The sequence below is a fragment of the Macrobrachium rosenbergii genome, chromosome 45 (assembly GCF_040412425.1).
Source record: "Macrobrachium rosenbergii isolate ZJJX-2024 chromosome 45, ASM4041242v1, whole genome shotgun sequence".
Classification (NCBI taxonomy): Eukaryota; Metazoa; Arthropoda; class Malacostraca; order Decapoda; family Palaemonidae; genus Macrobrachium; species Macrobrachium rosenbergii.
Genome location: NC_089785.1, coordinates 30,789,386 through 30,803,562, shown reverse-complemented (window position 1 = coordinate 30,803,562; position 14,177 = coordinate 30,789,386). Strand labels below are relative to the sequence as shown.

At 47.7% G+C, this 14,177-nt stretch overlaps 1 protein-coding gene across 1 annotated transcript in view; it reads right to left on the bottom strand.

Moving 5' to 3' along the window:
• Positions 1–14,177, bottom strand: part of LOC136829864 (uncharacterized) — an 18,937-nt gene extending 4,760 nt beyond the window's left edge. Inside the window, exons 1-3 of the mRNA XM_067088878.1 lie at positions 13,855–14,177; positions 2,156–2,261; positions 1,151–1,257 (exon numbers count right to left, since the gene is read on the bottom strand). Of these exons, the coding sequence (XP_066944979.1) occupies positions 1,151–1,257; positions 2,156–2,261; positions 13,855–13,999 (358 nt within the window). The 5' untranslated portion in view covers positions 14,000–14,177. The remainder of the gene's footprint in view (positions 1–1,150; positions 1,258–2,155; positions 2,262–13,854) is intronic.

Here is a 14,177-nt window from a genome sequence, read left to right as displayed (position 1 = left end):
AACGGCAAGAAAAGGCTTACGGCACTGTAGCTTGATGCAACATCAAGTTACGGCGCCGGCGCCGATAACGGCAAAACATTGACTTACAGCGCAGCACTGGAACGGATCCCCACCATAAATAAAACGAGGACCAACACGTAGTTTTCAAGAAGCTCTGTGCCCATTTTGAAAGCCTTCCTAGTCATGCGGTTAAACTAAATGCAAAAGCTGTGTTTTTTACTGAGCAAGTCCAGAGGAGTTTTATTGTGGTTCAATTGTTTTATCTGGTTAGTTTTCTTACTTTTCTTACAATTGAGTTTTCTGTACAGCCTTGTTCTGTAGCTATGATCAAGGCCACCACAAAGATCTGTCTTTCTGTGATCTAATAATCATAATGCTTTATGAGCACAGGCCCATGAAGTCATGTTTAAACATGCTGAGCCCGACTGAGTGGCTCTCATCCTGATATTGTGCTGCCAGGAGCACAACTAAATGGCTAGCCCAGAACCAAAGAATCAGAATCAATAATAAAATGTGCTGAAGTTTCTTCGCGCAATTGAGGCTACAGGGCTGCCATTTGGTCAAGGCCACCACAAAGATCTGTTTGATGACTGTATAATGCTGGTGGATGATCAACATACCAATTTGCAGCCCTCTAGCCTCATTAGTTTTTAAGATCTGAGGGCAGACAGAAATACAAAGCTGGCACAACAGTTTTCTTTTACAGAAAACTAGAAAGGGGAGAGAAAAAATCATTGTGGAGGTTTGACCTTACAGGAAATGACACACATTTATGTCTCTTAAAGGGAGGAAGGTTTTAAGTTGGGAAAAACAAGCAGGGAATTCCAAAGCTGTAGGAGAAGGAATGAGGCAGTTACAATATGTGTGGGGAAAAGGTGGCCTCTAGGGTGTCAAAATGCCATCTGACAGAATTAGAAATTCTTCTCTTGAGCTGACGAGAACAATAACCAAAATAATACCTATAAAGAGAGAGAGAGAGAGAGAGAGAGAGAGAGAGAGAGAGAGAGAGAGAGAGAGAGAGAGAGAGAGAGAGAGAGAGAGGTCATCCTGGAGAAGAGCACAACAGAGAGGTCACTGAAAAACAATTATCCTTTTCCAAATTTCTAAGTCACCAAGAGGGGCAAGTTCTATTCCTCTCGCACCCGCTTACCTTGTAGAGTCCAGGCATAGAAAAACTTCATAGGGTCTCCTCGCATTTTGTCGAAACGCCTGTCTTTTCCATCTTTCAATATGCGAGTGAACAGGTACAATCCCAATCTAAAACACATTACACCGCTTTTAGAATGCACATTAGGTCAATATATCGACTGTATCTTCTCGATAACGTTTCTTTGAAATCAAAATTCTTGAAAAAATTACTGAATTTAATAAACAAAGAATAAGACACAATGCTTAATTTCAGAAGGGCAAAATGATAATGACCATGAACTTATTAATACATTTCAGCCAACAGTTTTTTTTATCTATAAAACTGCCACCACATTAAGGTTAGAGAATAAGAGAAATTTAAAACTCAGTTTTGATTTTATACAAAGATAAGCCAGTCACTCAGTCACCTAGCTATTTGGCATCAATGAGTAATACTGTATGTCGTAATGTATACAAAACGACAACATTTCCTATAATTTTTTAAGTTTCGTATAAACAAACCTGTTTCTGCAACAACCAAGTTGTTCCCATAACTATTAGTTCACACCTGTCTATAACCTTTTACCAGCCAAAAGGCATCAATGAAAGTAATAGGACTGTCCCAAATATTTATGCAGCAGCCGTGAAGACAATTTTTTTTAGCTTGGTAATCAAAGGACATAAATAATTCCCATGACCCTTCACTCAATTGTGTCTGACAGTTCAACAATTTTACTTTAATTTGGTAATCAATAAGTTTTACTACTATTTTTGCTGGTCAAAGCAAATGAAGGCAGCACTCATATTATGTAATTTATTGCAAAATGAAACAAGGAATAAAATAAACTATGACTCTTCTGAATAATAATTCTTGGCTGACGTATTTCTTCAATGCAAAATTCAAATTAAAAAATACTGTGTTTCGGAAGTTCCTCAAGATTCGGCGCTTAAATAAGCACTGCAATTAATGGCAAAGTAAAACAAAGTTTTGTATTTATATAAAACATGTTCAAGTACAATTTCTCACCGAAAGGCCCACATTGAAACGCATGCCGTCTGGATCAGCTGCCGAGGATGCCCACTGTTGTGCCACTTGTATGCGAGATAAGCGACTAAGAGGAATGTTGAAGAACCTGGGAAGAAGATTTACACAATAACATTAAAAGTCAATATTCATTCAAGATGATGCTTATAACATTTGAGAGTTAAAATACCCAAACCAGTCCCAGAGGAGAAAAGTATTTCCTTGTGGTCTATGTGGTACTAGTGACAGGTATTAGACCAAACAATCATAAATGAATGAATCAATATTTTTTAGTCTATTCACAGGGAAAGAAACTGCTAATAACAATATATTAAAACACAATAATTGTATGATTCACCTCCAATCAGGGCTCTACACTATTCCTGATCTTTAATCAGCAGCAAAGTATTACAGAGGAATGCATGAAGGTTCCTGTGCAACCTATTAAAAACTAAAGTGACCAAAGGATTGACTTCTTAAAAATTCTGGGGATTTGATATATAAAATGCAAATACTGTAATCACTTTGTAATTTGTAACATGGGCTGCAATTTCTAAAGCCAATCCTGGTCACCTCCATTAGACCATCTGGAGAACACCTTCCATTTCTGTACTCAATGAGGGAGACGACCTTTCACCTCCATTCGCATTTTCATGAATGCTAATCCTGAACATTTCACAGATTTTGATTAGAACTCAATCCTGCCACGTTCAGCAGAAGCTACGAATGACTGTGGTCTACAAAAGAATTCTATGAAACACTAATGCACTCCTGGGTTGGTTATGTCACCATTCCTATTGCACAAAGTTTCAAATGAAATAGCTGTCATGGACTTCACTTCCAATTGTCAGAGCATCCAAGCATCTAACCCACACACCTGCTGTATTTCCTGAAGGGAATGAAATGGAATATAAATATTAGGCCAAAGGCAAAGCACTGGAACCTATGAGGTCATACAGTGTGGAAAGGGAAATTGAGGATAAAAATGTTTCAAAAGGTGTAACAGGAGGAAAACATCAAAGTTGCACAATGAAACAACTGTTAAAGAGGGTGGAAAGTATGATGGAGGTACAGTAAAAGGAATGAAAAGGGTTGCAGCTAGGTGCTGAAAGGACGCTGCAAAGAACCTTAAGTAATGCCTATAGTGAAGTGATGGCACTACCCCCTACGAGGTATTTCATAAAGGGCTCTGACATGTTCTTCTGTTATGTAATCACCTACTTTTTTCAACACACAGAAAAGGGCTAGGATGAATCTATATACTGGAAGCAATAAAGCAATGTATAAGCACTGGTTTTGTTTTATTGCTAGGCCCCTTTCTCCCCCTGCTAGAAAAAAGGGTAGGGTTGCTTCTTTACATCTACAATAGATAATAGAATGGTTACTCTATGTGGCATTCACCTGAATTGAACGCCAGTTCCAGCATGTGATGGCTCGCAGCCTACCTCTGCCAGCAGGGAGAGGGTTTAGGATTATGAAAGAGGAGGGAGGACAGGCCATTCACCCACACACACACTTCTCTTTCATAACCGAACACCTTAGGTGAGATGCTATCTGTCCTCTTAGAGGAGCCAGGTAAGCTACACAACTTGTTGAGCAGCCACCACAGGACCCAATGAAAAAGTGTCCAAGGACTTGAGGGCAATGTCCCGAAGGTAGAAGGAAACACCCCTGCTTTCAGTATCTAAGAAACTGACAGATTCTTCCTGAATGTGAGGGACAGACCAACGCCTCTGACTTTGTGAGCTCTCACCTGGAATGTACTGGTGTCATCGACACCTGCACTGCAGCGTACTCCTGTTTGATCATTTTATGAAGCCACAAAGAGGCTGTGTTCTTGGACACCTATCTCTTGGTCGAGCCAGTACTAACAAAGAGTCGTCGACACTCAGGCCAGAGATGTCGAGTCCTATTAAGATAGTACCACAGCGCTCTAACAGGACAGAGTACCATCTCGTCTGGTTCATTAGCAACAAAGTCCTCTGGGGAGGGGATCTTAAAGGACTCAAATCTGGCATCAGGTACCAACAGATTCTGAGTCTTCTCTACTGAAATCTGGGAAAAATTGAGTGTAACTGATCTCCATCCCCTCGAGTGTTTAATGCTGAAGGAAAGTCCATGAAGTTCACCTACTCTCTTGGCTGATGCCAGGGCAAGAAAGAAAAAGGTCTTGAGGGTCAGATTCCTGCCTGACGACTCTCGTAAAGGCTCATACGGTGCATGGGTCAGGTTCCTAAGTACGAGAATCACATCCCACTCAGGGGGCCTGAGTTCCCTGAAAGGGCAAGACCTTTTGAAGCTCTTCTTCAGCAAGGAAATCTCCAATGAGGAGGAGATATTCACGCCCTTCTGACATAGGACTAGGCCCAGGGTGGCCCTATATCCCTTAACGGCTGAGACAGAGAGAAGCTTCTCTTGGTGAAGAAAGACGAGGAAGTCCGCTACCTGGTGAATAGAAGCTCCGACCATTTCCCCTGGTATGCTGCTGCAGAGGATTGGCGAAGGTATCCTGATATCTCTGTCGCTGTGCGGCGAGAAAAGCCTCTCGCTTGCAAGAGATGCTGGATAGTCTCCAACTGTGAAGAGACAGGGAACTCACGGACTGATGGTACCGTTCTGCTTGCGGTTGACACAGAAGGTTGTGCCAGGGGGGAATCTCTCTTAGTGCCTCAGAAAAGGATAAGTATTAGCTCTACGCCTGTTTTTACCTTGGAAACTGGTTTTTTCTACACTTTTAGGGCTTCTGATACTGGCGGTGCATTTGTTCGTTGTCGGCCAAATGGAATGTCCCTTTGCCGTGTTTAGTACTGGCCCGGGGGGGGTACCCATAAGTTAACAAGTTATTGCACTTGCCGGACAGGATATGAACTGTTCGAAACAGATGTACCCGTGCTCTGTCTTGTGAAGATCACGTATGGAACCCCCTTGTTGGATGGACTTTAGGGATTAATTACAAGTTAATTAAATTCGTGCGACAAAAATTGAAGGTAAATCCATAATTAGCAACCAAAAAACTGTAGAAAAAGTCAAGTTTGAAGGAAATCGCCGCCGTGGAGCTACTTCTTAGATCTACCAAAAGTAGAGCTAGCAGATCCGGATACCAAACAGCATGTGGCCACTTGGCTCATTCTGAGATTCGGAGTGATCATTACCCTGTTGATCACTTTATGAATCAGACAAAACGGAGGGAAGGCGTAAGTGTTTAGGTTGTCCTATGGGTGTTGGAAGGTGTCCTCTGCAGCGGCCCATGGGTCTGGCACAGCGGAGCAGAACACTTGAAGCTTTCTGTTGTGCCAGGTGGCAAACAGGTCGATTGACGGAAGACCCAATAAAGTAAACATTTCCATGATGTTGGTGTGAAGGGACCACTCTGTCCCTATCACTTGACCCTGACGACTGAGCTTGTCTACCACTACATTCTTCTTGCCTCCATGCTTGTTGAAGTATGCCATTACTGTGGTCTTGTCACTCAACAACACCACCAAGTCTCCCATCACTTGATCCTGATACTCTTGGAGAGCCAGAAAGGTTGCCTTGGGCTCCAGGATATTGATGTGAAGGTGTTTGTCATTTTGGCTCCACACACCTGAAATCAGCAACTCCTCACTCAAAGTATCTCAGAACAGAAGCATCTCCTTTCTTTTTCTTTCCCTTGCCCTCTTTTCTAGACTGGAAGGAGAATTGAGAGGTGCGTGGCTGCATACTTTTCTTAGCAGGGGTAAAAGAAGGCTGGGTGTTTCCTTGGGCACCCTTTGAAGCCTGAGATTTCTTAGGGGCGGAGGAAACGCTAGCCTGACCCAAAGGTCGGACCCCAGTGGCACACGAAAACCTGGAGGTCTTTGCCACTGCCTGGTGGACAAGACGGTCATTGTCTTCAACACAATGTTTGTCCACTGCAGCGTCTACCTGCTTTCTAAGGAAGACAGAGGCAGAACCCAGCAACGGTCCATACTGTAGGGTCAAAGCCAACTCAGGGCCCACGAACTTGGCTATCCGAGTTTGCCCATAGGTTAGCCATCTGGTGGGCCAGGTAGGTAACTGCCCTACCTCCAGATTGGCACAATCTCCCAAAGGTGGAGCCCTCCCTTGTCGTCTCGGTGCCACACTCCCAAAGTCAGCAACTCCTCCTGGTGTGCGCCCCATCCCTTGGTCGATGCATCTGAGAACAGTAGCATGTCCGGAGGGGGAGTATGCAGGGATACTCCTATCAAGAGGTTCCTGTCGTCCATCCACCAGCGAAGATCCTCCCTCACCTCCTCGGAAAGAGGAATGAGGAAGGACTGGGGGGTCTCGAGACTGGGACCAATACTCCTTTAGTCTCCACTGTAGAGACCGCAGGTGAAGACGCCCATGAGGCACTAGCTTCTCCAGTGACGACAGGTGACTGATGACGACTTGCCATGCCGGGCTGGCTGCTCCTGTCGTGACAGAAACAGCTGTGCTGCCTGCCTGAACCTGCTGATACGAGAGTCCACGGGAAAGACTTTCGCTGCCACCAAGTGTATCAGCATGCCCAGGTACTTTATCCTCTGCTTGGGGGTGAGATCTGACTTCTTGAGATTCACCACGATCCCAAGATCGCGGCAAAACTCGAGAAGCCGATCCCTGTCCTGTAGCAACTGCAAGCACAGGACCAGCCAGTCGTCGAGATACCTCAGTAGACGTATCCCGTGTGAGTGGGCCCAAGCTAACACGAGTGAGAAGACTCTCGTGAACACCTGGGGAGCGGTCGAGAGCCCGAAGCAAAGTGCCCTGAATTGGAAGACTGTCTCCCCGAGGATAAAGTGGAGGTACTTGCGAGAGGACGGATGAATGGGTATTTGGAAATATGCATCCTTCAAGTCCACCGTAAGCATGAAGTCGTTCTCCCTGATGGAAGCAAGCACGGATTGCGCTGTTTCCATCATGAACCGAGTCTGGCGAATGAAACGGTTCAAGGGAGAGAGATCTATGACCAGTTTCCATCCCCCTGAGGCTTTCTCTACGAGAAAGACGTGGCTGTAAGAGCCTGGAAACTGGTCCGACATGACTTCTACAGCACCCTTGCTCAGCATGGCTTGCACTTCTTGCTGTAGTGCAGTGTCCTTCAGAGATCCTTGGACGTACGTGCGGAGATGGACCGGAGTGTAGGTGAGGGGAGGCCGAGGCTCGAAGGATAGTAGATATCCCTCCCGAAGGACATCCACTATCCAGGTCTCAGCTCCGTGTCGCTGCCATGTTGCCCAATGGCCCAACAGGCACCCCCTATCTTTGGCAGCTTTTGGGAGGGGGAACGCCGCCCCTAGCGTTTCCCCCTTCTTCTTCCCTTTGCCCCCTTTACCGGACTGGAAAGTGGGCTGAAAGGGGTGGGAAGGACCACCCTCTCTAGAGGAAGAAGGCTGGGTGTTTCCACGGGACCCTTTCGAAGACTGGGTGTTTCCACGGGACCCTTTCGAAGACTGGGATTTCTTAGGGGCTGAGGAAGTGCCAGCCTGGCCTGAGGGCCTGGCCGCAATGGCATGCAAAGACCCAGAGGTGTTGGCCACTGCCTGGTGGACAAGCCGGTCGCTGTCATCAGCCCAGCACTTGTCCACCGCAGCGTCCACCAACTCCCTAGGGAAGAGAGAGGCGGAACCCAGCAACGGTCCATTCCGCAGGGTTATTGCCGACTCGGGTCCTACAGACCTGGAGAAGTGAGAGAGAATGGCGTCTCTCCGCTTCAGGACCAGGTTTGCCCACAGGTTTGCCGTCTGGTGGGCGAGGTAGGAGATAGCCCTACCCCCAGACTGGCACAGTCTCTCAAAGGTGGAGTCCTCCCCAGGCACGATAGCGCCCGAGGAAGCAGCTATCTTCGATACTGTGAAGGACCACAGATCGAGCCAGGAGACTGCTGGGAAGGCCGCCATGGCGGTGGCTTCCAGGGTTGCGGCTTCTTGCTGAGAGAGGGAGATGGTCTCTGCAGTAAGCTGCTGCAACGTAAGACCTGGATCCAGACGTGTCAGGTCCGGGTCAACCTGTTTAATTGGCAAAGCCATCTCCACTGGAGTGTAGAAGCGCTTCTGTCGAGGCAGATGTGGGGGGGGGGGGGGAAGAAACTTATCTGAGCAGCTCGACCTAAGCGAAATGTCTTGCCCAGACATAAGACTGTTCACCTGGTCGAGGACCCCTTCGGCAAGCGTGGACCACGGCAGCCCCACCAAAGCCTTGGGTTCCTTCTTGGGTCCCCAAAAGGATTCGAGGCGCAACGAACGATCCACAGTTGAGGCCGTGGTCCCTTCCCGGAGGTCATTGTGCTGACGAATCAGCGCAATAACCTCTGCAAAAGTCCTCTATCTCGGGGGTGTCCACATCCTGGGGAAGAGGACCCTCAAGTCCTTCCAGAGTGCAGTCCTCCCGATCTACTCTCCCCCCGTGATCCTTCCTGCACCATGCGGATGTAAGACCTGGTCGAGTCGAGGACCGAGCCAGGTTCATATGTCCCTGAGGTAGAACTCTGGGGAGAAAACTCGCCAGAATTCTTCCTGTCTGACTCCTGCCCCTTGGAAGGAGCCCAAGAGGTGGAGGGGACAGGCGAGGAGGATCGGGCACTCCCACTGGCCTTGCTGGCAGAGCCAACAGGGGCAGCGGGCCGGGAGCGGTCACCAACCCGCGGTGGTGACAGCAGCCCAGGTTGAGGAGAGTGCTTTCGCCTAGGCGAAGCAGTCTCCCGAGGAGAGCGGAGCAGCTCACGCGAGCCTCCCCCAAGCCAGGCTGGCAGCGCGGACGTGGCTGGGGACTGGGAGGAGTCGAGCGCGCGGCTCGCTGGCATGAGCTTGCGCTGTCCTCTAGATGCGCCCCAGTCTTCTTCGAGGCCGTAGCCTCTTGGGAAGACTGAGCAGGGGACCTCTTCTCTGCTTCTCCTGGCGTTCGGACCCGAGGGACCGAAGCACTGTCCCAGGAATCTGACTTGGCACTCGCAGAAGTACCAGCAGGAAGAGTCGAGGCACCGGGCACCGGGTACTTGGAGCAACTCGCACACGAGTGTCCGACGTGGACCCGCTGGCCTTAGAAGCAGGTTTCTTAGGCACAGCGGGGGAGCGGGGGGGAGACACCATGGTCTGCACACACTTGGCTCCCGATGTGACTGACCCGGGGGGCCAGGGCAGTGGTTCCCTGATCTGTGGATCGGGAAGAGCCAGCGAGAGATCCCACTGCCTTCCCTGTAGAAGGAGGCAGTCCAGTCCCTTAGAAGTCTCGCTTTGGGGGGGGAGAGGCAGACTTCTTCTTCTTTGGCCACGAAGCCTCGGAAGGAGAAGAAGAAGAGGCAGCATACGAAGACGATGATGATGACGAAGACGAAGACGACGACACCTTTCTTGATCTATTCTTCTTCTTCGCCATCTTCCTCAGGATCGCGGTTAAGTCCCCAAACCATGCAGGCGCAGCCGATGAAGCAGGAGCCACCAGGGGGGCCACAGCAGTTGGCGCAACCCCGGCAGTGTACATGGTGCTCAGGCCAGCAGTTACCGGGGCGGGAGCATCCACACGGCAACCAGGAACATAAGGAGGCGGGGCCGGGAATGCAGGCACGGGTGATGCACGAGCAGCCAGGCCGGGCCGAGCCAGGGTTGAAGGTATGGGGAGAGAGTCAGATGATGTGCCGGGCTGGACAGGGAAGCGAGGAGCTGGAATCATTGTCGTTATCGGGCCAGGGTCAGCAAAAGGGGCAGAAACAGTCACATACGGCAATGAAGAAGTTACCATGTAGGAAGGCCCCGGTCGTGAGAGCGGGGCCAAGAACCTAGGAGGCAGCGGTACTGTGTGGTGTACGGCAGGGGCAGCCGAAACCTGGGTATCCAGATGAGAAGCTACCGACACGGGTAACTTGGCAAATACCGACATGGTAACCGAGGTGGTGGTGAGTGTGGTTGCCGTGTGTGTTGTCACTGGAGCACCAGACAGATGCGATACCAGACCCTCCAGTGACGGAACGCCAGGTAGACCCAGGTGTAGCCAGGTCGAGGATAGGTCTGACGCCTGGCTATCAACCCAAAACCTGAGGAAAAAGTCGGGTTAGGCTGGGAAGTCACTACTTGTTCCGGGGGAAAAACTCCCCCCCCAAGAACAAGAAGAGACCCCTGAGACGATGTCCCGGTCAACCATTCCCCATGCCCTTCCACACCCGATGAAACAAATGAGGAAGGGGAGGGGGAGTCCTCACCCGAGGGAGAGGTAGCAAGCAGGGGAAGTTCTCAGGGAGGGAGAAACGAACCCGACACATTAGCCACCACCAGAGTCATCAGGGGGGTGTTACCCTCAGACGATTCCTTGGCTAGCTTACGACGGTAACCTCTCCTCCCTTTGAACCTCTTCCATCGCTCGGGAGACCAAGAACAACACTCACTACATGGAGCGTTGCGCGAACACACACGCCCCCTGCAAGATGGGCAGAGAGCGTGTGGGTCCGTGTCGACGCTGGATCTAAAGGTGTTACATTTCTTGCCTCCTACCCTAGGGCACACACACTGGGGATAGGAAGGCTTAGAAGGCATGTCACATTCATGCTTGGAAAAACAAGGAAATTTCCCACCAAAAAAGTAGAAAAAAGGCAGTCAGGCAGAGAGCGAAGAAACAACGCCCGCATTCCACGACGGCTGAAAGCAAATTGGAATGTTTACATCCGGGCAGGCGGTACTCCTGCCTCCCGGACAGCAGTTAACTGCCTAACTACCTTGTTTGAAGTTCAATGGCCGTTTCCAGCCTACGCCTAAAAGTAATCTTAACGTAAAGGACCGAGGGTTTGTATATTGTGTCGGAACAAACTTATTTTTAAACCACTATATAAGTACATATGTGGAACTAAAGGATTGTTAGCTGATAGTTAATATGCACACAGGAAGCAGTTAGGTCTTGCGATACACTTTAAGACTTGACATGCCATTTGCAAGGGAACCTTGATAAGGGTTTTGAGTACAGAGTAATTCAAATAGATTTTAGTGCTGCTTTCAATTCAGTAAATCACAAGGCACTTATTTATAAACTTCAGAATCTTGGAGTGGGTGGATATTGGGTCCGGAGTTCCACAAGGCAGTGTTCTTGGTCCAGTGTTATTTTTAGTGTACACAAGTGATGTGGTTGTTGGCCTACAAAACAAGATTGTCCAGTAAGCCGATGATGCAACACCTGTGGGTGTAGTAAAGTCTCCACTTATGAGAAATGAAGCTGCCCTCAGCTTCAATCGGGACATGGACCGGATCAGGGAATGATGTAGTCGGTGGGGTATAAGGCTGAACTCCAGTAAAATGAAAACAGTATTGATTAGAACATCTCATACAGGTTTCCCACCCCGTCCTCCCCTTCAGGTGGATGGAACTTTGCTGAATGAGTCTGAAGCTTTAACTATTCTAGGTGTAACTTTTGACTCACATCTAACTTTTGAAAAACATCTAATGAACGTTTCAGCAAATGCCGCACGAAAGTTAGGTATTGTTCGTAAGGCCTCATATGTATACAGTAGTTATAACAGTGATAAAATCAATGCAACCTGTTTTAGGTCATTTGTACTTCCTTTACTGGAATACTGTTTGCCGGTGTGAATGTCTGCTGCTGCCAGAGATTTATCTCTTTCAGATAGAGCGGTTCGTGGTGGTAGGTCTGTGTTTCCTAACAGTAGCAACTATGACTTGGACCATCGACGGATGGTCTCTTGTTTGTCACTTTTTCGTAAGTTGTATTTCAACAGAGATCTTTCATATTCACTAATTATCCCTGATCCCCTTTATCTGCCAAGAGCAACCAGATTTGCTGAACAGCAGCATCAATATGAAGTAAATGTGCCTCTCTGTCGAACTTCTCAGTTCCGGAGGTCCTTTGTTCCTCACACTGTTGGACTGTGGAACACCCTCCCAGAGGATGTCATGCAATTTAATACTTTATCTACTTATTAATTTATTTTTTTCTTTTTTGATAAGTGGGATCTCCTCTTCCTGCATTTCACTTTACTTCCTCTTAATCCTTCATAATGAACATATTCTTTGGAAGCTTGAATTTCAAGTCAATGGCCCCTTTCGTGGGCTTGTTCATATGAATAGGTTTCATCTACTGAATCATAATAATACTAATAATACCTATGTACCTCTCAACCGTTAGGTATGGCATATGCTGTGCACACCTTAAAGGTGAGACAGAGATTGTTCCCCATTCCAGTTAAGCAACAAGTAACCAGTTAGGTTGAGATGAATTTCTTAATTTAAGGTTTATGATTTATGGCACTCTAGTCACCAGGAGAGAGAGAGAGAGAGAGAGAGAGAGAGAGAGAGAGAGAGAGAGAGAGAGAGAGTGGGGTCTGTTTGCCCTAACCTACGTCAGGTAAGGATCAGGTGCCCTACATTACATTACATTATGGACGGTTAGGCTGTATTCTTATAATTGGCCTCACGACATCTTTGTCCGTTATGAAGCGTTTTGCGACCGATACCGATTGCAGACACGAACGACGTATTTATCTAACGACTTAGCACCAACTTTATGCATTGTAGGCCGTTCCTGTTGGTGCAATTCACTCATTTTTGGTTCCTGACCCCTCTAAAAACCTGAGTTTCCCACCCAGAACCCCCATAATTGTTACATACAGCTTAAGTGTTAGGAAAAAACAAAAACATGAATGGTTTGTACAATCCTTACGCTAATGGTCAGAAACACACTAAACATGTCAAAAGAATGGCGCTTCACAGAGGTAAACTGATTCTGCATTTTATTTAATCAAATATTATATGAAATAAATAAAGGTTAGTAATAAACAGATGTCAAGCCCTTCCCAGGCCTGGGGGCTTTGCTTCCCAACCCTGGCCACCCCCTTCGCTCCCCCAAATTAGCTGTGACCCCTTTATCTGCAAACTAGCTTACTGCTGCCGGTAAAACTGAAGACGAATACCGCGTTCCTCTGGTCTGGTAAAAGAGTTTACGGGCAAAATGGGCGCTGTGTTTAGCACCCGCCCCCTGGGGGTCAACGTAAAAACACAAACAAAAGACTGAAAATATCATAAACGCAAACAAAAAACATAAACATACAGTAACCTAACCTTTAAAAGAGTGTCGTAACCTGACGTAAACCAGAACTTACTTTCCTAACCTGGGTAATTCTAAGTAGTAGCTCCGCATTTGTTTGTTATCGGCCAAGTGGAAGGTCCCTACGTCGTGTTTAGTACTGGCCCGGGGGGGGGGGGCAGTACCCACACGTTAGCAAGTTATCGCACTTGCCAGACGGGATGTGAGCCGCTCCAAAGAGACGTATATACCCGTGCCCTGCGTTGCGAAGATCGCGTACGGAAACCCCCTTGTTGGAAGGACCTCAGGGGTTAATTACAGGTTAATTACATTAGTGCGACAAAAACTTAAGGTAAATCTGCAGAACAAGTCAACTTAGAAGGAAACGCCGCCACGGAGCTACTACTAAGATCTACCCTAACCTGCCTTAGGGCATCGTCCCCCGACCTGGGCGAAGGGGCTTTTGCCCCCCCTCCCCCCCCGAGACATAACACTGGATATCAGATACAGATTAGGGGGGGACTGGGCTAATCTTAAGAGGTGAAATTACCAATGCCTCACCCCTCCCTCCCCTACCCTGCGAACTAACCCGCCCCCCTCCACCTTTCATAATGGTTAATGGCGAAAATTAAAGCTACACTACGATACACAATTAAGTCATTCTAAACCAACATTTACCACATTCCTTCCACACCCACCGGTCAGATCGTAAAACTTCTCGGTCTGGAAGACATTAGCGAGAGAGAAAGCCGCCCACTGCACCCCGAAATCTACGATGGCCATCTTGCTCAAGGTGCCCCGAGACACGAACCAGTCGACCAGGGCCTCCATTAAATGCGACATTTTTAACCGTTAAAGGCGTGATTGAAGCGTAATTTCAGAGGTAATTAGGTCTGTGGCGAGGTAATTATCTTGTTTTGGTGTTACTTAATTCGTGGGGCTTAATCTTATCGCGTTTAGATAACGGGAGTCTGAAATTGATGTTTGTTTTGACTAGTAGTAGTCTTACTCAGAAGGGTGT